The sequence below is a fragment of the Panulirus ornatus genome, chromosome 42, assembly GCF_036320965.1.
Source record: "Panulirus ornatus isolate Po-2019 chromosome 42, ASM3632096v1, whole genome shotgun sequence".
Classification (NCBI taxonomy): domain Eukaryota; kingdom Metazoa; phylum Arthropoda; class Malacostraca; order Decapoda; family Palinuridae; genus Panulirus; species Panulirus ornatus.
In genome coordinates, this window is record NC_092265.1 from 11,069,060 (window position 1) to 11,091,248 (window position 22,189).

Sequence of the window (22,189 nt, forward strand, 5' to 3'; positions counted from 1 at the left end):
GGAGTTTCAGTAGTAGTACAATGACCAGCTTTCCGATGAGGATTTTCATGTACTTAATGTTTATATGATGTGTGAACGAGAGAGAATTCCTGAAAAGAATAATCCCTTTTTGCAGCGATGCTGCGCATTTTCGTTTGAACATGATGCACTGGATACGTATGCATTTCCCAGAACTTGCCACATTATCTAGTAAGAATAACTGTTCACCAAAGCCCTCGACCCAATCTATTCTCTCTTCCAGATGATGAAGATCCGGTCGAACCGTGTCTTCACTCAGCTTGTTCAAGTCGCTGAGGAAAACATCACGGAGTTGAAGCTTGCCTTCATCACCCTCGTGGAACACCTGAGGCAGCGTCGTGCTATCGACAGGCTCCTGAAGGAGGCTGAGAGGGAGCGGTCGTACGCCAAGGGCGCCGAGGACCTAGCCAGCGTCACTTCCGTGCACCAGGCACTAGTGAACATCCAAAGGGAGTTTGAGAAGGCTCGGATCACCACAGCAACGCAAGTGTCAGTAGCCAACCGTGTGGGTAAGAGCTTAAGCAGTTCAGACGAGAGTGGCAGCCAAGCTTCCAGCACATCACTGAGTCCAGCACACGTGAAGACAGACCTGCTGGAAGACCTCCAGACCACACTCAAGCTTGCGGACAAACCTGCAACTCTTCAGGATCCTGACGTCTTGGACACGTCCTCTTATTCGCCCACACGCTCGATCACACCGTTGGAAGATGCAGAAGCCGAGCTCACACCAGACCCTCTCCTCCTGTCTAAGCCATCCCCGCCAGCACAGCCTGGAGGCGTCGCCGACGAGATGCTTCAAATCTTTGCTTCATCCCCCGTCCCTGACCACACCGCTTCACCAGTCTCGACTCCTGCAACCTCCCCTCCTACTGAACCTCGTCATCGCCTTCGACCCACCCCCACTAAGTCTGCCAGGCCGACGCAGATAAGCAGTGCAACAAAGTCGACACAAACAGGTAAGACATTTCTCTTCAGGTTTAGGCTTCAGTAAGGTCTCTGTACATGATCCAGGTTCCAATTCTATCCTTTACCACTCTCTTTACCTACCTATCTATGAATCTGTCTAGTTATCTATCGTCCTGCTCATGGGTCGTATCATTGGATCCAATGGTCTTGCCGTCGTACTACAAGTAATACCAACGATAGACAGTCGCCCTACAACAACAGCTGTACGATACATACCAACAGCATACGGTAGTTGGAATCATAAGTTGGGTAACTTATGTAAGGCAACGGCGAGAGAGAGAATCAGTCTGGTCGAATCAGCTACGGTGAACAAATTCACCTTTTTGCCGAGTAATATACGATCGGGTGACTTTCATGATTATCTCTTTAATGGGATGATGTATCTCTTCATAACCCAGTAGACGACAATTGAGAGATCCAACTCTTGTCTTATTGCAGAAGATAATGCAGTTCTGAAAGGTTATTCATTTTCAGTAAGGACTTCAGACCTTTAGCTGAAACCATTAGTAAACCAGATGATTCACACATTCCAAACAGCTATACTATACTAGCAGTAACAGCAGTAATTAACTTGTAGCAGTACGGGCATCATCATGTTTATCTTTGATAAAAAGAGAAAACAATCAGTCTGTTCCAGTGTGTAGGAAGTTCAGTCCATCCTAATTCTATTGTTAATTCTGCCAGACGCAGCTGAACTCTCTCTCTCTCTCTCTCTCCTCTCCTCTCCTCTCCTCTCCTCTCCTCTCCTCTCCTCTCCTCTCCTCTCCTCTCTCTCTCTCTCTCTCTCTCTCTCTCTCTCTCTCTCTCTCTCTCTCTCTCTCTCTCTCTCTCTCTCTCTCTCTCTGTCTGTCTGTGTGACGAAGAGGGAAAGGGAACAGCTACAGCTCAGTTGGGCAGAGGTGCTGCCCCCTCAACTGTATGTGTGAGGACTCAGACGACTAAACCAAGGCTTAGGTTAAGCAGGGATGGCATAGTCTTGATTGAAACATTCGCTGCTTCATATGCATAGCTCACTACCTCTAGTTTGTAACCTGATCTTACGTCGAGTTAGCTTCAGTTTCATATCTAATATTGGTAATTACGTGTTATATTCTAGAACTTAGATCTTTATCTCTCCATTACTATCTCGTAAAAGGGCTATGATGGTAGTCATTTTCCTCGACAAGGACCAAAATTCTGCTTTAATATGAGGTCATAAGTGATGATTTACAGGTCGTGCGCTTTTATATATCTTGAGAGGGTGTGCAGTTCTCTCACAAAAACGATCGTGGCGCAAACCACCCCGCAACTGTAGCCTTGTAGACCATATTCAGACGCATCACTTGGGAGGGTCATGATGTAGCGGAAGACGATTGTAGAAACTATACATATCGAAGCGCACGTCGTCTACATCGTCGGCTCTTACCTGACTGTGGTGAAGGAGACGTAGGCGCTTGAGGTGGAAGTATTCTCCACGGGCATTTTTTTTGCATGGGTATTGCTTTAACCTCCGAGCACACCAAGAGATGATATTGTTTAATGGTACAGTGCACATTGGGGTGGCTGACGGGTGGTGGTGGTGTCTGTGAACCACATGGCTGTAAGACCAGACGCGTACTCCTTCCCGTACAGGAAACCGTGGTTAGGAGGTCAAAGAAATAGGTCAGGACATCGAAGAAGAAAAAGAGAGACACATCTTATGTAAGAGAAGCACTACGAAAGAACGCGACATAGCGTGATCACTACCTTCGTAATACCAGGCATCGAAGTGGGTTCGAATTGCGCTCTTAATCCCATTTTCAATTTTTACGTTTATGCCACACGTCCTGTGTAGGATCAAGAATGGAGTGACCCACCTGTAGCTCATATGACCAAACTCATAGAGAGTAACACGAGAAATATTGACTGAGGCTCGGGGTCCTGCACGCTGCATCGTCATCAATAACAATAATCCGCCTTGACCAATATGTTGAGCCTCGTTCCCCAGGTGAAAACAATGTATATACCTCGGAGTCATGTTGTGCGGGAGATAGTGTAGGGCTGCTGGCCAGGTGTCAGGTCACAGGTGAAGCAGTGTAGGGCTGCTGGCCAGGTGTCAGGTCACAGGTGAAGCAGTGTAGGGCTGCTGGCCAGGTGTCAGGTCACAGGTGAAGCAGTGTAGGGCTGCTGGCCAGGTGCCAGGTCACAGGTGAAGCCAGTGACTGATAGCCTCCTCACCACCACAGTACTTGCCTGAGGGCAATGTTTTCACCACCCTCTTTCTCTCTCTCTCCTTAGCCACTTTCTGCCACCACTTTCACCGATCCTTCTCTGCCATAGATTTTCTACCGTGTTTGTTGGATTACTTGTATTTCCGTGTCCCTCTCTACTGAAGGAGGGGTAAAATCTCCTTTACACCCTTTTTATTTTTTCACTTTTTTGGAATGCCTTTGGGGTAACTATGGCACTCTGTGCTTTTCGCATGGTAATAGATGAGTCCCTCTGAAGTGACTGTGGGTAACACATACAGTCCAGGTGTATATCTTAAGTATGGTAGCAGTAGTCATGTGTGCATACTGAAACACCGAAGATGTTGGTCCCTTCCTGAAAGTGTTATGGTTAGTCTCTTCCTGCAGGTGTTAAAGTTAAGACCTTCCTACATTTGTTGAAAGCTTTTTGAAAATTGTCCTGCGATACCACACGGAAGGGGAACAAGCCAGGTAAACTATTTGTCCATAGAGAGAGATATATACACTCGGTTCGTTCACCGTTCTTAGAGCAAGAGGGGGTGATGATGAATCAAGAGAGAGTGTCCCATTTTCATTCAAATGGCGTCCGGAAACCAAAAGGTTATAACCACTGTCCATCCTCCATAGCTACGCACACATACAGGCTTTTTTCCTGTCCATCAGTTCTGAAGGAAGGTACAGACTGCCTTGTTAGCGGCGCGATTCATGTTAGTGATGTATGAGAGCCATCTGTTGGTTGCCAGTTTGAAGCATTGCCAAGATGTTTAGTAGCCCCGGTCGATGTGAGTGGGAGGTTGCCCGTCTTGTGCGCTTCTCCATAGGTTTATGCGTAAGGTCGTCGCGTAGCTTAGGAGTGCTGGTGTCTCCAGCCTAAGGAGTGATATAGATTTGTTGTTATGTCCTTACGTACGTCAAGGATGGTCTTCAAGATCTGGTTAACAAGTCCTGCCATGTCTAGGACGACCGGAGCGATCATCTTTATGTTTTTACGAAGAACTGGCACGAAGAACCACACCCTCATCTCTCTCTCTCTCTCTCTCTCTCTCTCTCTCTCTCTCTCTCTCTCTCTCTCTCTCTCTCCACACACACACACACACACACACACACACACACACACACACACACACACATATATATATATATATATATATATATATATATATATATATATATGTATATATATATATATATAATCTTTTTTCCTCTCTCCTACCAAAACTCCGCAGCAGCACCGCGCCCTCCCCATACATTACTATCACTGAAGGGAACTCAAGAGCACCACGCCCTCATGTGTTTGCCTTCTTAAATACTGTTCGACCTTGCGCTTACCCTCATACCTCTCCTCCTCCTCCTCCTCCTCCTCCTCCTCCTCCTCCTCCTCCTCCTCCCCATATCTCCCCCCTTCCTTCCCTACCCTCCCTCACCACTGGCCATACTCTTGCTCCCTCGCCCGTGGCCGTTTCGGAGTCGTCACCTCCAGCCAAGGTCTCTGGAGCCTGTACCAAGCGCATTATTATTGGCCATGATTCTCTTTTTTGCACGAACGATGAACGACATTTCTTTTTCTTCATCTAATACTCACTGTCGATTGCAGCTCGATATGTCCTTAAATATTTCTAAAACATGAGGTTTGTTCCTTGCTTCCATGAAGGAAGCGGTGTGGATTAACTTGTAAAGTTTCTGTCGTAGAATACAAAGAGAACCAGTAGCAGTAGCAGTAGTAGTTGTAGTAGTAGAAGTAGAGATCAGTTTTACTTAAGACAACTTTGGAGTGTTACAATTAATGTTCGGTTATTAGAACTGCAAAGGAGAGGGGTTAAAAACGTGCTTGAAAGAAAACTCTATTAACACTAAATTTCGTCGGAGTTCGCTATCAGTGACGGTGAAAACGTATGGTATGATACGAAATCAAGCCTCTGTCGAGGATCTTGAGGCGACTCTTATGCAACGTGAAGGCCACTGCCAAAATACAAAGACCAACACCTGACAGCAAAACTTCCTACAACAGCGCCATTAGAGCTTGTATATTTGTACGAAGATGTGAACGAGGTAAAGTACATTTTACACGTAAAAAGACCTCAGGTAATTCTTCACATACATTATAGCTGAAGTAACACCACCTTCACTCTAACCCTCTGGTACAGTACTGCATAAAAGCCCTCTGGTGATCGAAACCTCTCATGCGAATCTGATGGCTTCCCCCGAAGCTCGCCTGGTGTGACCTGCAATGGTTGCAGGCGAACGAGGAACGGTGATATATTTTTTCCTCAGCTGGTAGGACCCGCACCGCCCTCCGTACCTTCAACCCTCAGACCACTTCTCCCCTTAAGCCTCGGACCGTCCCTCAGTTCTGGGAACCCTCTCGACCTACTGTACTGTGAAGGCTTGTCATTGTTCCATGATTCGTTGAATAGACGAACCACCAGGGGTTTCGGAGAGGAGTATTCTTGCTTCGGATGTATTTGAAGTCTAAGAAAGATCAGGGGTTCCTCCCCCGTCTTTAAGAACTTCCTGCGGTCCCAGACATTTGACACCTGACATGAAATCACTGAGGAGGAACAGTTGCCAGCGTGAGGTGAAAATTTCGACAACTCGTGGGCCAAAAAGTCGTTTGGCTTGCAGAACGAAAACAGGAAGTGGGTGCTTGCGGAAGTCTTCCCCTGCGTAACCAGGGAATTAAGTGTTTACGTGAAGGCTTTTCGTGCTCGGTGTCAGCGTGTTGTGGAGCTTTCAGACCACAGGTTAAACCGCTTGGCATCTTCGCAAGAACAGAGAGACAGCGTTTTGATTCGATGGTATTGAAGTGATGGAAGGAAATTATTGATATACATTCTTGATGCTCCCATACAAACATCTGTGTAGGAATTTCTTCGTTGTTTTATTCGTAATTACAACGAACACTCAACTCTCTGTTTCTTCCATTGGTTTGTATCAAGTCCGCACTCAGCCTAGTGTTATACATAAGAGAACTGTGAGGATTCATAATGTGAAATTCCAAGAAATGATAACCATTCTTATCGCTGTTTTTCTCTACCACCTCTTTCGTAATTCTTCTGGGCTCGTATTCGCTACTTCGAAGTCCATAATGTTTCTCGGTTTAGCATCTGATGTCTCCAACACTAACTGGAAACCGACTCGAGGATCTTACTTTAAAGTTTTGACTTGTAGATACTTAAAGACCTGATTTCTAAGTATCACCTGCACTTTGGTGGCTGGCTGGAGATGCACCCAGGAAAAATCTCTCTTCTTTGTTGATTGAAGGGAAGGGTTTTCGGGAGTTGAAGAATATGGGAGGGGGGTTGTTGGAGCGTTCTTAGGAGTGCGGGTGAGGACGAGGAAAGCTTTGGAAGGAGATGGAAAGGAGGAAGGATGTGGGTCCCGGTCCCTCCCTCCATCCCAGGTGCTTCGTTGTCGCTTGCAGTGTATCATGTGATACTAATGACAACAGATCCGTCCGTCCTCTGAATACCAGGAGCGGTAATGACCAAAGTCCTCACCTAATGACCTTAGTAAGAATTCCTCCATCCCTAACCAGACTAATGGCCACTTACCTTCACGTGTCCAGCAGTTGAACCATTCGTCCTTAACCTCTAATGATAGCACCACTTCCAGGAAGGTCTGGCCTTGACGTAAAGCTGGCAAGACCGAGCAGAGAGCTCCAGCCCTCTTAAATGCCTCCATAATTGAGGGCCGCCCCCCCCCCAGAGGGTTTCAATGCAGCGGTGGGTAATTATAAGTAAGACTTAAGCTCCGTCGTGATATATCGTACATGATTATCGGCAACATCGCGCATGAAGAAGTGGAAACAGGATTTCTATGTTAATGCTCTCGGAGGGAGCGATTAATTATACTAAATATGATCGTATCACATACTTGATGACATCATGACGATTATGGTAGCATAGCTCAGAATGGTGAGTTGATTCAGCATATTAACGTTAACGTGATAAAGAGATGGGCGATCATGCGTCTGCAGTGGTCATACTTATTTGTTAATGTATCATATTACTTTGTTCTTGCAGTATGAGCTTTAAGATACGTGGCGTCAGGAAAACCTTTTTCGTTTTGCCTTCCGACTATATATGTCGTCTTTTTCTCTCTCTCGTGTGCCAAAAAAAATTTGAAACGAGTGAACCCAAACCACTTTTTGCATCTTCTCAACTCTTTGATTTACAAGATTCCCGCGGGGTTTTTTCTTCTTCTTCTTTATCTCTTTCATTCTCTTTATCTGTATTAACTCTGTTTATCATTCTTCCCTCATTTATTCACGCTCGATGTAATACTACACCCAGCCACTTCCATCCACATTGTCTCCTTTCCTTCCCCCCGCCTCCCTCACGTTTTCAAGTACCTCCACTAATTCAAGTCCTAATCTTACTCTTACCTTCATGCCTGCCAAAAACACGTCCCTCCCTAAACCCTATGTTGATGTGAGCTGCGTCGAGCATCACTCGGGAGAGTCTCTCTCTCTCTCTCTCTCTCTCTCTCTCTCTCTCTCTCTCTCTCTCTCTCTCTCTCTCTCTCTCTTTCTCTTGCTTTATCTATCTCACTTCGCTCTTTTTATTTTTTTTCCTTTACCGGTGATCTTTGGCGTTGAGCATTATGGAAATAGCGCCACACCCAACCATCCCCACACAACCTCCTCACCTGCTCATTAAATTCTCCTCCATCACGGCGTTACCATCTCCCATACAACATGCGAGACGTACCACTTCAGGGGATGGTGGAAAGAAGAAAAAATAAAAATTTTTTAAGTGACCCTCTACCTCCTTTTTGCAGTGCACCAACCAGATAGAGTGGTACTATGGGTTTCCATACAAGCAATTGACGTTTTTTACGTTACTATCAGATTTACCTCAATAATGTACGCTCCATCAAGGTATCAATTTTTGCCCCCATAAAGTCCATGATATTAGGGAGAAACTCAATGAATCTTAGCTGTCTGTACTTGTTGATATGTCTATTAGATACCGTTGTTGAGTTTGATATTATGTGGATACCCCAGTTTACTGTGTCCCAGGCATTCATCGTAATTACATCTAAGTCATCCCGTCCTTTTACCTGATTCTTGAGTCGTCTCGTCGCTTCGAGACCAGTTAATGTCTTCTTACCATTGCCTTAGTGTAATGGGCAATTTGCCTCTTTAATTCTCTCTCTCTCTCTCTCTCTCTCTCTCTCTCTCTCTCTCTCTCTCTCTCTCTCTCTCTCTCTCTCTCTCTCTCTCTCTCTCCATACACACACACACACGCACTCAATAAAGATCGTTAAGAGCCATATACGCAAAATGTGTATTTAACTCAGACACTGACAGCCATACATACCCCCGAGCTGTCGGTATAACCCAGGTGACCTTCGAGGTATCGAACGCGCGAAGCGTAATGATCTAAGTGTTGCGATTATGTGTCTCGAGCGTCTGGTGATAACGAAGCCAATCTTGTCATATTATTATTATTATTATTATTATTATTATTATCATTATTATCATTATTATTATTATTATTATCATTATTATCATTATTATTATCATTATTATCATTATTATTATTATTATTATCATTATCATTATTATTATCATTATTATTATCATTATTATCATTATTATTATTATTATTATCATTATCATTATTATTATCATTATTATCATTATTATTATTATTATTATCATTATCATTATTATTATCATTATTATTATCATTATTATCATTATTATTATTATTATTATTATCATTATTATCATTATTATTATCATTATTATCATTATTATTATTATTAATATCATTATCATTATTATTATCATTATTATTATCATTATTATCATTATTATTATTATTATTATCATTATCATTATTATTATCATTATTATTATCATTATTATCATTATTATTATTATTATTATTATCATTATTATCATTATTATTATCATTATTATCATTATTATTATTATTATTATTATCATTATTATTATCATTATTATCATTATTATTATTATTATTATTATCATTATTATTATCATTATTATTATCATTATTATCATTATTATTATTATTATTATCATTATCATTATTATTATTTTTAGACGTAGTAGTAATAGTACTAATATTGTTGTTGATAATATCATTATTGTCATTATTGATATTATTATTATTATTTTCTTTCAAACTATTCGCTATTTCCCGCATTAGCGAGGTAGCGTTAAGAACAGAGGACTGGGCCTTTGAGGGAATATCCTCACCTGGCGCAATTCTCTGTTCCTTCTTTTGGAAAATTTAAAAAAAAAAACGAGAGGGGAGGATTTCCAGCCCCACGCTCCCTCCCCTTTTAGTCGCCTTCTACGACACGCAGGGAATACGTGGGAAGTATTCTTAAACCCCTATCCCCATTACTATTATCATTATTATCATTATTATTATCATTATTATCATTATTATTATTATTATCATTATCATTATTATTATTTTTAGACGTAGTTGTAGTAGTACTAATATTATTGTTGTTGATAATATCATTATTGTCATTATTGATATTATTATTATTATCATTATTATTATTATTATTATTATTATTATTATTATTATTATTCATCTGCGAGTTGCAGCACTGTAGTCAAATTACGTCGTTGAATCATCATGTGTCGTAAAGCAAAGCAAGCACACATCTATCTTCGCTTCTTCTTATGAGAGAGTTATATAGTCATTATCCTCTCGCCTTCTTCTGAGTTTATTAAGGGCGTGGACACCTTGCCTGTCTCGTTGTCAGTTATTTATCATTAAGCATAAATTATCGTAACAGCCTTTACCGGGAATCATCGTACACCACGATGGTTGTCGTCAGTATATATATATATATATATATATATATATATATATATATATATATATATATATATATATATCCCTGGGGATAGGGGAGAAAGAATACTTCCCGCGTATTCCCTCCGTGTCGTAGAAGGCGACTAAAAGGGAAGTGAGCGGGGGGCTGGAAATCCTTCCCTTTTTTTTTTTTAATTTTCCCAAAGCAGTAACAGAGAAGGGGGCCAGGTGAGGATATTCCCTCAAACGTCCGGTCCTGTGTTCTTAACGCTACCTCGCGTTATGGCGAATAGTATGAAAGAAAAGAAAAGAAAGATATATATATATATATATATATATATATATATATATATATATATATATATATATATATATATATATATATATATCCCTGGGGATAGGGGAGAAAGAATACTTCCCACGTATTCCCTGCGTGTCGTAGAAGGCGACTAAAAGGGAAGGGAGCGGGGGGCTGGAAATCCTCCCCTCTCATTTTTCTTTTTTTTTTTTTCCCAAAAGAAGGAACAGAGAAGTGGGTCAGGTGAGAATATTCCCTCAAAGGCCCAGTCCTCTGTTCTTAACGCTATCTCGCTATCGCGGGAAATGGCGAATAGTATGAAAGATATATGAAAGAGGGGCAAGTATGAAGTCTGTTGGGGATGAGAGAGCTTGGGAAGTGAGTCAGTTGTTGTTCGCTGATGATACAGCGCTGGTGGCTGATTCATGTGAGAAACTGCAGAAGCTGGTGACGGAGTTTGGTAAAGTGTGTGGAAGAAGAAAGTTGAGAGTAAATGTGAATAAGAGCAAGGTTATTAGGTACAGTAGGGGTGAGGGTCAAGTCAATTGGGAGGTGAGTTTGAATGGAGAAAAACTGGAGGAAGTGAAGTGTTTTAGATATCTGGGAGTGGATCTGTCAGCGGATGGAACCATGGAAGCGGAAGTGGATCATAGGGTGGGGGAGGGGGCGAAAATTTTGGGAGCCTTGAAAAATGTGTGGAAGTCGAGAACATTATCTCGGAAAGCAAAAATGGGTATGTTTGAGGGAATAGTGGTTCCAACAATGTTGTATGGTTGCGAGGCGTGGGCTATGGATAGAGATGTGCGCAGGAGGATGGATGTGCTGGAAATGAGATGTTTGAGGACAATGTGTGGTGTGAGGTGGTTTGATCGAGTAAGTAACGTAAGGGTAAGAGAGATGTGTGGAAATAAAAAGAGCGTGGTTGAGAGAGCAGAAGAGGGTGTTTTGAAATGGTTTGGGCACATGGAGAGAATGAGTGAGGAGAGATTGACCAAGAGGATATATGTGTCGGAGGTGGAGGGAACGAGGAGAAGAGGGAGACCAAATTGGAGGTGGAAAGATGGAGTGAAAAAGATTTTGTGTGATCGGGGCCTGAACATGCAGGAGGGTGAAAGGAGGGCAAGAAATAGAGTGAATTGGAGTCATGTGGTATACAGGGGTTGACGTGCTGTCAGTGGATTGAAGCAAGGCATGTGAAGCGTCTGGGGTAAACCATGGAAAGCTGTGTAGGTATGTATATTTGCGTGTGTGGACGTGTGTATGTACATGTGTATGGGGGGGGGGGTTGGACCATTTCTTTCGTCTGTTTCCTTGCGCTACCTCGCAAACGCGGGAGACAGCGACAAAGTATAAAAAAAAAAAAAAAAAAAATATATATATATATATATATATATATATATATATATATATATATATATTTTTTTTTTTTTTTTTCTTTTCTTTCATACTATTCGCCATTTCCCGCGTCAGCGAGGTAGCGTTAAGAACAGAGGACTGGGCCTCTGAGGAAACATCCTCATCCAGCCCCCTTCTCTGTTCCCGGTCACACCTTCTGCTGCCCTAAGGACGAACATCTTGGTCAACTTAGGCTAAAAGATGGTCATAAATCACTCGTACGTCAAAGGCTACTGATTAATAATAGTGATGATCATCATTTAACATCTGTTTCCCGTTCTGTCCTCCTGTGTGGACCAGCGTTTGGTGCCTGTTGCAGTAACCTTTGGTTATGATATCCCGTGGTCGAAGGCTCAGGCCCATCGTAACCCAAGTGGTCGTGTCCAGTGATCGTGATACCGTCGTACGCAAGGATCGTATACCGTCGTACCCGCGCGGGGTTATTAAGGACACCCGTTAACTGAAGTTTTCGTAGAAAACGGGTTTGGATTCAACGTTGCCAGGCGTTTGAAGCTGCCCAAACCGCTCGTCCCGACTTGGGAAACACTTAACTGCCAGTAGGGCATGAATTCTTCTGGTGTTCTCGAGTAGGGAGCTGGTAGCAGGAAGCCGTACTGGCCAAGAGCCAGACGCGCCATTAGTCAAGCAAATCCCCCTGGGGCTGACACCGCTCAAGAGAAAGTCATTAAGATCTTTTGTATCACAATTTGTACAGATTATCTCCCAATAGATCTTTGGGGATGGTGCATACCCACTTGTCTCCTGCGTGTCGTTGGTGGCTTCTGAGATGGGGAGGGGCAGGATCAGGGAGGCGCTGGAAAGCCTCAACCTCCTTGTATTATCGCTCTCTGAAATTAGGAACAGAAGAAGGAGACGAGCGAGGATCATAGCTCCTCGAGGTTTCGGTCGTCTGTTCCTGAAGTTATCTTACAAAGGAGAGACGAGATCATCAGGTGGATAGAATCAATGTTAAGTGTATCTTTATCTTGAATTTATGTTAATCAAATGATTGGGATGATTAAAAGGAAAGATATATATATATATATATATATATATATATATATATATATATATATATATATATATATATATATATATATATATATATATATATCCTTCCAACTTTCGTTCTTCATCTGTGTCATGCCTGTGTGGCGTTATAAAGCCTGGCTCGAGAAAAGTACGTCACCTTTAAATACCAAGAGAGTGTGAACGCACCCCCCCCCCCCCCCTTCCATTAATCGTCGTGCCCTTCTCGCCCGCAGGAGGTCCGCGCCTGAGGCAGCCAGGGGAGTCGCCGGAGTGGACCAGCGAACTGTGTGGCGTTCTCAACGGGAACTGGACCTCTGGCAGGATGACCCTGGAACGCCGCGGACTCCATGTCTACTCCCTCAAGCCCTTGAAAGAGAAATGCGACATCTTCCTGAATGTAAGTGGTTAGAGATGGGAGTGAGGGATGGCCTCTCTCTCTCTCTCTCTCTCTCTCTCTCTCTCTCTCTCTCTCTCTCTCTCTCTCTCTCTCTCTCTCTCTCTCTCTCTCTCTCTCTCTCTGTTGATATTGCATACTATCTACATATTTTTACAGTGCTCATAAATACCACAAAAAAAACACCAGATATTTCTGACTGTTATCACTCTTGTTTTCATACATCCAACCACCTCTGATCTCTTAACTTGACCTGACCTGACCTGACCTGATTTGGCAGCTCTCGGTGGTGTGTGCCTCGATGTCCTTGGAAACGCCTCTGGTCTTCTTGGACCTGAAGGATGGGGACGAGGCTCTGGGACGCGTCTACATCATCCTACAGGTAAACTGGTATTTAGTTAGTAGTAGTAGTCGTAGTAGTAGTAGTGGTGGTAGTAGTGGTAGAAGTAGTCGTAGTAGTAGTAGTAGTAGTAGTAGTAGTAGTAGTAGTAGTAGTAGTGGCAGCTGTAGTACCTGTAGTGATCGTAGAAGTAGCATCAATTCAGACGTGAAATGTATCTTCATATTCGGGTACATTATAATGAGTATTATTCCATAATGAAAAGCTGTTGAGTGTGACGGAGCGCTGTGACATTCACACCATCCCCCTCCACACACCACACCTCCCAACTCACCCACTCAAGTCACTCTTGTGTCAAGCATGGACGTTTCATAATTTCCCTCATTTATTAGAGATTCTTTACGTCATTTTTCGACCCTTAAGCTCCCCCTGGGATTCTCTTCTCGTAACGTCAGATGTACTGTATGGAGTAGTGAGCAAACAATATACCATTTCTGAAGGAATAGTTGATATAGAATCATGAACCATTGGACTTCACCGCCTCTATACACCAATAATTCACAAGGGAAGTTCCCTGGCTTGGGTGAGCACGATTGCACTCTAAACTTAACCATTCAAACACGACCTTTTAAAGTCAAGTCATATAAACACGAACTTAGAATCCGTCCATCTAACTCGGGTCATTTCGTTGAGAAACTATGAAAGTATCAGGCCAAATGCTTGAAATCCGTCATTTAAACGGAGATTTTAAAAGATTGTGTTTGATAAGCAATCCGTCTTTAAAACTCGACCTTTTAAACTCGTCAATTTAATGTAACAACCGCGAACTTTTCTTCGCCGTCAACTTACAGCTATTTGAACTCTTCCCTTAGTCGAAAAAAAATTTGGGTTGTTGATTGAGCGGTGCCTTTAAACTTTATCCTTCATGCGTTAACCTTAAAATCCTGTCTCTCAAAGTAAGCATAACCTTAAAGTTCCAATATTCAGACTCAAGTTAAGAAAAAAAAAAAAAAAAGATTCCACCAGACTTCTTAAATTACACAAATGTTCAAAATTCCGCCATTTCAACTTTAACATTTAAAAACTTTGCCTCTCACAAATTTATGGTTGCCATTTAAAGCCATTATTGCTGAGGCCTTTTAAGATTTTCTCTTTACTGCGAATTCATTCACACATTCATTCATTCATCCATTTGGGTCGTCTCAGTGTCATAAGATTCATTCACGCAGCCTATCAGTTCATGTTGCCACCCTTATCGGCTGTGCTTACAACAGATTCTTCCGTTGCTTGTCTGTTGCGAATGAGTTACCGTTGACTCGTGTTACAAATACAGTACTGTTACCTTTCTAGAAAACAAAAAAACAACAACAGAAACGAGAGCCACAAGATTCTGAAAAAATGGATTCATTTCATAGTTTCAAGAAGAGAACGTCGAAGTGATTTTTGATAAGGAGAGACGTTTCAACGCTGTTGATCTGGAGACTTTAAGTAAAACAGATGGAAACTGAAACAAGGGAACGGTAAACAGTGAGAGAGAGAGAGAGAGAGAGAGAGAGAGAGAGAGAGAGAGAGAGAGAGAGAGAGAGAGAGAGAGAGAGAGAGAGAGAGAGAGAGAGAGAGGATATGAGGCTATAGCACTTCTTCAGACAGAGTAACTGACTCCACGCCGCCTTCTTCAGACGCAATACCGAAGGGCGCAACAGTTCGTCTCCCTCTGCCTCGGGGATCGAGGACCCTCGTATCAGGGGTCTTACTTCCACTCGGTGCTGCGCCGGGGGAACGTCGGCGAAGGCCTGATCGGTGGGGACTACGAGGGCAAAGCAGGCAAGGGCGGGGCGGCCATCTTCGACGGCATCGAGGATAAACAAGAAGTGCCCAAACGCTGCGAGAAGGGAATGGTAAGTTAGGAACCTGCAGGAGCAGTTCTGTACAGAAGAAAATGTGACGTAATACAAAAAAAAAAAACTACATGGCTTCCCTAAGAGCTACGACCCTCTTTTTAAAAAGGCACGTTTTCCACTTCCTCCAAAAAAAAAACGTTTTGAATTCCCACATGAACAGTGCAGGTAGGGATGGTGGTCTGTCTCCGTGGATTGTCGTGGGTTGAGCAGGTCTCGTCTCCCGGGCAGGTGGTGTGCGCCAGCTTGAGGTCCGAGACGGCGGCACAGTTCCTCATCAGCGTAAAGGACGGACCTCGCCCCAGGATGGTCTTTCCCTTCGGCCGCGTGTGTGAGGGACTGGACGTGGTGGATGCCGCGTGTCGAAGGCCTGCCTTCTCCGTCAGCGTCGCCGACTGTGGTCTGGTTCTGCCAGTGTGATGCTTACGAGGAGGAGGAAGAGAAGGAGAAGGAGGAGGGAGGAAGTGATGGAGAGCGTGAAGTAGGGAAAAGATAGAGAGGAGACCAAGATTGGATTATGGAGTGCTGGTGGCTATCATTTTTCCATCGATATGCTTCGCTGTCTAGTACTGCTGGTGACAAGGAGAGGAAGGAAATGATGGAAAGACATATATGAACGGAATGAGGAAGCTGTTGGAGAATAAGAGTGGAAGATGATTGTGATGTGACGATTATGGTCGTCGTAGGGTTGAGGACCTGACAATAATGCTGGAGAAGATATCACAATATGATAGCAAAAGAACAAGTGAAGAAGAGAGTATTACATGTTCTTAAAACAATAACAAAATGTTTTAGAGGAGAGAAGAAGAAGAAGAAGAACAGCGCCAGTGATGGTAAAAAAAAGATCGTCATGAATTGGTAGTGGAGACTGGAAATGATGAATGTTTGGAATAGATGATAAGATTATAAAGCTATGTGTGTCATGATGTTAGCCAGTAAGTGGTAACTCGATGGTTCCTTCTAGTTAGTATGAATGCGTGATTCCTCCTCTTTGACAGTCACGTCACTGGCGCTGGTGTGGCATGAGAGGAAATGACTTCCAGTTGTGCAAGCATAGCTTAGAAATGTTACGCCATGGTGGTCAGCGATTCACATTTTCTTTATCATATTGTTGTGATCAATTCATCCTAAGAGAACATTCAGTGACATATCAACGTATATATTGCTTTAGTTCAGTCAGTCGCCCAGCACGGTAGTTAGTGCCTGTAAATAGACCCGAAGGTGGTATCATTTTCATCCAAAGCTAACGGCTAGTAACATAGCTGAAACGAATAGATCCAATCACCCTCTTGTGCAGGACGGTACGATCACATTTCAGCCGAGTGATCTTTACGCCAAGTGGCATGAACCTCGACCACGTCGATGCGACGCCCTTGAGTTCAGCGGTTCATGAACCTCGAGTACGCCGATGCGACGCCCTTGGGTGTAATGGGTTATTCTGTCATTTGCAAGAGGCTGGCACGTGGGTCTAGTGTGAACGGTGTGTGTCAATGGTTGAGTGTTTAGATGGTCTAGTGTGTGTGTGTGGATGGTCTGGTACACGTGTGTGGATGGTCTAGGACTCGTGTGTGGATGGTCTAGGACACATGTGTGGGTGGTCTGGTACACGTGTGTGGATGGTCTAGGACTCGTGTGTGGATGGTCTAGGACACGTGTGTGGATGGTCTAGGACACGTGTGTGGATGGTCTAGGATACATGTGTGGATGGTCTAGGACACGTGTGTGGATGGTCTAGGACACGTGTGTGGATGGTCTAGGATACATGTGTGGATGGTCTAGGACACGTGTGTGGATGGTCTAGGACACGTGTGTGGATGGTCTAGGATAAGTGTGTGGATGGTCTGGTACACATGTGTGGATGGTCTAGGACACGTGTGTGGATGGTCTGGTACACGTGTGTGGATGGTCTGGTACACGTGTGTGGATGGTCTAGGACACATGTGTGGGTGGTCTGGTACACGTGTGTGGATGATCTGCAGTGGATTTGACACCGTCTTTAGGTGTTTATGGATACTTTTAAAGGCCAGAGTACACTTTCAACATACCTGTGACCCATGTCAACACAGGATTGACTTCAAATAAATTAACGAGAAAGAAATCTCCATGGTAAAACCCCGGATCAATCGTGTTAAGGGTTAAATCGCCAGTGTTTTCAGAGAGATTTTCACGTAAACGGTCAAAGTGGGGGAGGAAAATCTGTGAATGGGGTAGGAACGTGCGAGGCAGGACGCGCTCCAGGTATGTATGCCTTCGTCAGGTGATCACGCGATCTGTGACAGGTTGGACGCCGGCGTAGCCTCTCCCGAGACTTCTGCTCTCTCTCTCTCTCTCTCTCTCTCTCTCTCTCTCTCTCTCTCTCTCTCTCTCTCTCTCTCTATCTATCTATCTATCTATCTATCTATCTATCTATCTATCCATCTATCTATCTATCTATCTCACATACACACACCAGATTCGCAGACGAAGACCTGGTTATTTTTTGTTTGTTCAAATCATTTATCGTAATAGTTACGAAAATCCTACGTCAGTTCAATTAATAGTGATAGTAATAGTCAGTGATTATTCCTAGCTGATATAACCCGTAATTATCATACTCCGGTATGACAATGACCGTTGCAACATTTTCCTGTGCATGTAACTGAATATTCTTTTTTTATACTACATTTTTGCATTTAGTATTAAGCTTTCTTTGTAGGTAATATATCAACTGATAGTTGTATAACTTTGATATTGAATAAAGGTTTGATTTTGGTACTCTGCATGAATCTTATAAAAGTCACTTTGCATTGATGTATTTTCGTTTTTTTTTTTATGATAACTGAGACTCCACGGACACCTAAATACCCTAATATATATATATATATATATATATATATATATATATATATATATATATATATATATATATATATATATATATATATATATATATATGCAACCTAAGCCAGGTACCCATTAATCAACCAGCCTCGAAGACAGGATGAACAGCTGAGTGGGTTGGCTGTGCGCCGATTGCCTCGCCCAAGATTCGAACTCAGGCGGCCTTTGAGTGAGTCGCGATCAGCAATGCTAACCACTACACCACGGAGGGCATTTCTTTTTGATAACGTACATAGATACAAGGTTTTTCTTGTAGCTGCCTTATGATTACAAGAAACTACAGAAAAATAAAATCGTTATTAAACGAATGTCATCTTTACGTTTGACTCATAAATGCCGGGAGTAATGTTTACAAAGATTCCATGATGAAGAAGGAAAAGACGTAACCAAGCCTTTCTAAGGCTGGAGGGTGACTGGCTGGTGGGCATGTGTACTCCCAGATATATATATATATATATGCACGTCCGGCAGCGTCAGCCAACGAGGCGTGGATCGTATCTCGCCTGCCAGTGACTAATGTCGCGTTGTTTACTTTGTTAAACGCTGACTTTCAACACTTGGTGAGTGTCGGATCTCTTAACTTGAATGCGAACGCTAAGGAGGAAAAAATATATATATATATATTCTGCTTCACCATAGAGCTGAAACTGCATCCTCTCGAAGAGCAGTAAGATCGTAATCATGTGAACGCTTTGAACGTCCTCATTTTCAACGTTAGAATTCCTTGTGTATAACAGAATTATTATCAAGTGAACGCTGGAAATGTAACCCTATTGTGAAGAGTGACAGCATCGTCCGTTTCATAAACTGTGAAACTTGTGACCTCCTTTGAGAACGCTGAAAGTTGACCGTAGTATGAACGCTGGCAACGTAACTTTTAAACGCTGGTCAATAACCGACTTGCGAACGCTGAGGTAAAGTCACTACCTCTACGATAGAGCGCGCCATGGTCTTCTCATAAGTGCGAAAACCATATGGCTTTATTAACGAACTCGAGGACCTTTCGTGAGAGCAGGTACTTTAACTTTCCATTGTACGCTGGTCTAGTCCTCTGCAGAACACCATGACCATATCGCTATAAGAGATATGCTCTACTTTCCAAACAAACGACTTAGAAATGTCTCCCCCCCTTTTTTTTTTTTTTTTATCTAGTAACCTCAGAGTGGCATCTGACTTCTTCAATTGCTGGGCTCCTCTGTGGGAGTCTCACGGTATGATAGAATGGGACGCTAAACTCAGCATGAGCAAAACAACTCATTTGTCATTCCACCAAAGAAAAACAAAAAAAAAGAAAACGACAGATTAACTTTCTTCCGAACTGCCTTTGCAAGTTTTTCGACCGATGAAGCGAGAGAGGGAAGACAAAGGCATCAGTTAGTATTCTATCGTATTTTACACGATTAGATCCTAAAAGCATTTGGTCATATCAAATGAATCACGTAACCCGATTCAAAGACGTAATAACATTGCTGCGCGGGCGAATCATTTTTCCCCGCCAAGCATGATACATATTTATGACGGGTGGGAGAGAGGAGGTGGAGGGAGCTTAAGGCAACAGACGGGGTGACGCGGCCCAAAATTTGTGGCAATATCTGAAATAAATCGAGTCAGTCCAGACAACCAGAAGTCATCGTTAGCAAGAACTGTGGGTGATGTGAGTTTCTTTTTACCCCCCGGAGGATTTTGGGGGGATGTGGGGTTAAAAACATGACTGTAATTTCATGGTTGATAATGTGGCTATTTTAGACTGCCACTCGCGGCAAGATGTTACGTTTTAAACGAGTTTTCTCCCGCCGCTGCGATTGCTTTATTAGAAAATGATTTGGTTTTCTATGTGGTTTGGGTATGCGTTATTTAGGTACATCTCCAAGCAATGATAAGACGTCCAAGGTTTTAATTAAGACAGTCATCGCCTCTTAATGACTTCACCCTTTTTTTTTTTTTTGATGTGGAGAGTCTGCATGTTGGGATTTACATAGCTGTACCGAGGCAGAAGATGCCTTATCTCCACCTTGACTTGCCAGCTGCGAGGGGTAAGTGTTCAGCGTTGTTCATGGAAGGAAAAGCTGTCCCACCTGTGACTAACGTAGTGTTTGTTCAACCCCAAAAGCGACCGAGCTTGGCCTCTTACCAGGTGCTTGCTTGGTTAGTTGGTTGGTGGTTTGGGCTTGGGGTCCTTGCAGCTGCCAGAGTCATTAGGGTTGTTAGCGTGGTTATATATATATATATATATATATATATATATATATATATATATATATATATATATATATATATATATATATATACACACACACACACACACCAGTCAGAAGACTGGAACATCTCCTTCAAGTGTGCTTATGAGGTTTCTGTCTCTCTCTCTCTCTCTCTCTCTCTCTCTCTCTCTCTCTCTCTCTCTCTCTCTCTCTCTCACACACACACACACACACACACACACACACACACACACACACACACACACACACACACACACACACACCCGAGATGGGGTCCCACGAATGTAGAACTCCCTCTCTGTAGATTACAAATACGTAATCATGTATGCAAAGTGCAGGTACATACATACAAGTATAGACGATGCTGTGTGTCGACGATTATGGTAAAAAAGGAGACTAGAAGTGCATGGTACAGCCCCTCCCTCGTCGGTGCCCTGTACTTTCAGCATTCGCAGCTCAGTCGACCTAGACATTAGTGTTTGGTTCCCTAATACGGGTGGTACTGTCTTGAATCATGATTCATTAAAGTTGATAACGAACTTTACTTTCACGCATATTTCCTTGGTGTCAGAGGAGCAGGAATTCCACAGCAGAATTTCTACCGTGAGAAAGAGTGGGAAGGGGAGAGGGGAAAGGGAAGGAAGGCGGTGGGTGCAAGGAAGAGGCTAAATAATGCCTTACCTAAAGCGTGGACGGAGTTAGGCTACATGGTTCTCGAGAAATGTAAACAATGAATGCATATTAGGCTACGTGCTATGGAAGATCATATAGAGATATGCATGATTTTCAGTGCTCACATCCAGATTCCAAATCTGTTCCGTTTATCCACACTTTCATAAGTTTATACTCAAATAATATCCAAAGCAAGTTACGGGGGTTAGATGTATGCCAGCCAGCTCGACTTAACAGTAACTTCCTCGGTTTGATCCATCACAGACGCGACTTCTTACCTCTGATCCCTCAGCTGTCCTTACACTATCCAATTCACCACCTAAGCTCCTTAACCTCCTGGTTGGTGACAGTGTCTATATTCCGTCTCTTTCCAGTTCCTCTGGTTAGGTTTCCCCTTCAACTAACCTCAGTTTGATGGGAACATTAACGCCTTTCACTAGTCGCTAGTTCTAGCCTAATTTTCTGTGGCCTTTATAATTTTAGAATCTTAGTTGTGAGTGAGCATAAAACATCAAAACTGTTGTAACATTCTGTTTTCAACATCGACTTTAATCTATACTTGTATGATCCGTCTATACGAGCCCACTAAGTCAATCCTGTAAAGAAATTATATTCTTAGAAAAAAAAATAATGCTAACTAAATTTAGCGAGATGAGAACCGTGGAATTCTAATATTGGCTTCTAATGAAGTCAGATCGATGTACCTTGAAGGGATGAAAATAAGGAGAGGCAGGAAATGAACCAGCTCAGGGTTTTTACTCCTGGCTACGTCGATGCAAATAGTGGAGGGCTGGAAGTGCTTGTGGTGTAATTAGAATCAATTCCATTGAAGAGAAGATGAGGGTAAACTTCACTTAATCGCTGAAAGGTTTATATGAAGATCCTATGAATCATTTCTCATTGGGGGAGGGGAAACCCTGTGGGAATGAAGGCTTTTCTTTTTAGCAAGACAGATGCATCGTTGGGGGAATCCCACTGTGGAAACGAAGGTGTATATATAGCGAGGAAGTTGATGAACGCATACGTTGTGTATAACACTGTACGGAGCGAGCATTTCGTTG

General features: G+C 42.9%; 1 protein-coding gene across 3 annotated transcripts in view; it reads left to right on the plus strand.

The window, feature by feature from the left end:
* Window positions 1-17,758, plus strand: part of LOC139761903 (uncharacterized) — a 128,613-nt gene extending 110,855 nt beyond the window's left edge. For all 3 annotated transcript variants that reach the window (XM_071686520.1, XM_071686519.1, XM_071686518.1), the window contains 5 exons: window positions 242-974; window positions 12,959-13,122; window positions 13,400-13,501; window positions 15,139-15,357; window positions 15,589-17,758. In XM_071686520.1, the coding sequence (XP_071542621.1) occupies window positions 242-974; window positions 12,959-13,122; window positions 13,400-13,501; window positions 15,139-15,357; window positions 15,589-15,777 (1,407 nt within the window). In that variant the 3' untranslated portion in view covers window positions 15,778-17,758. The remainder of the gene's footprint in view (window positions 1-241; window positions 975-12,958; window positions 13,123-13,399; window positions 13,502-15,138; window positions 15,358-15,588) is intronic.
* Window positions 17,759-22,189: the final 4,431 nt, after the last annotated feature.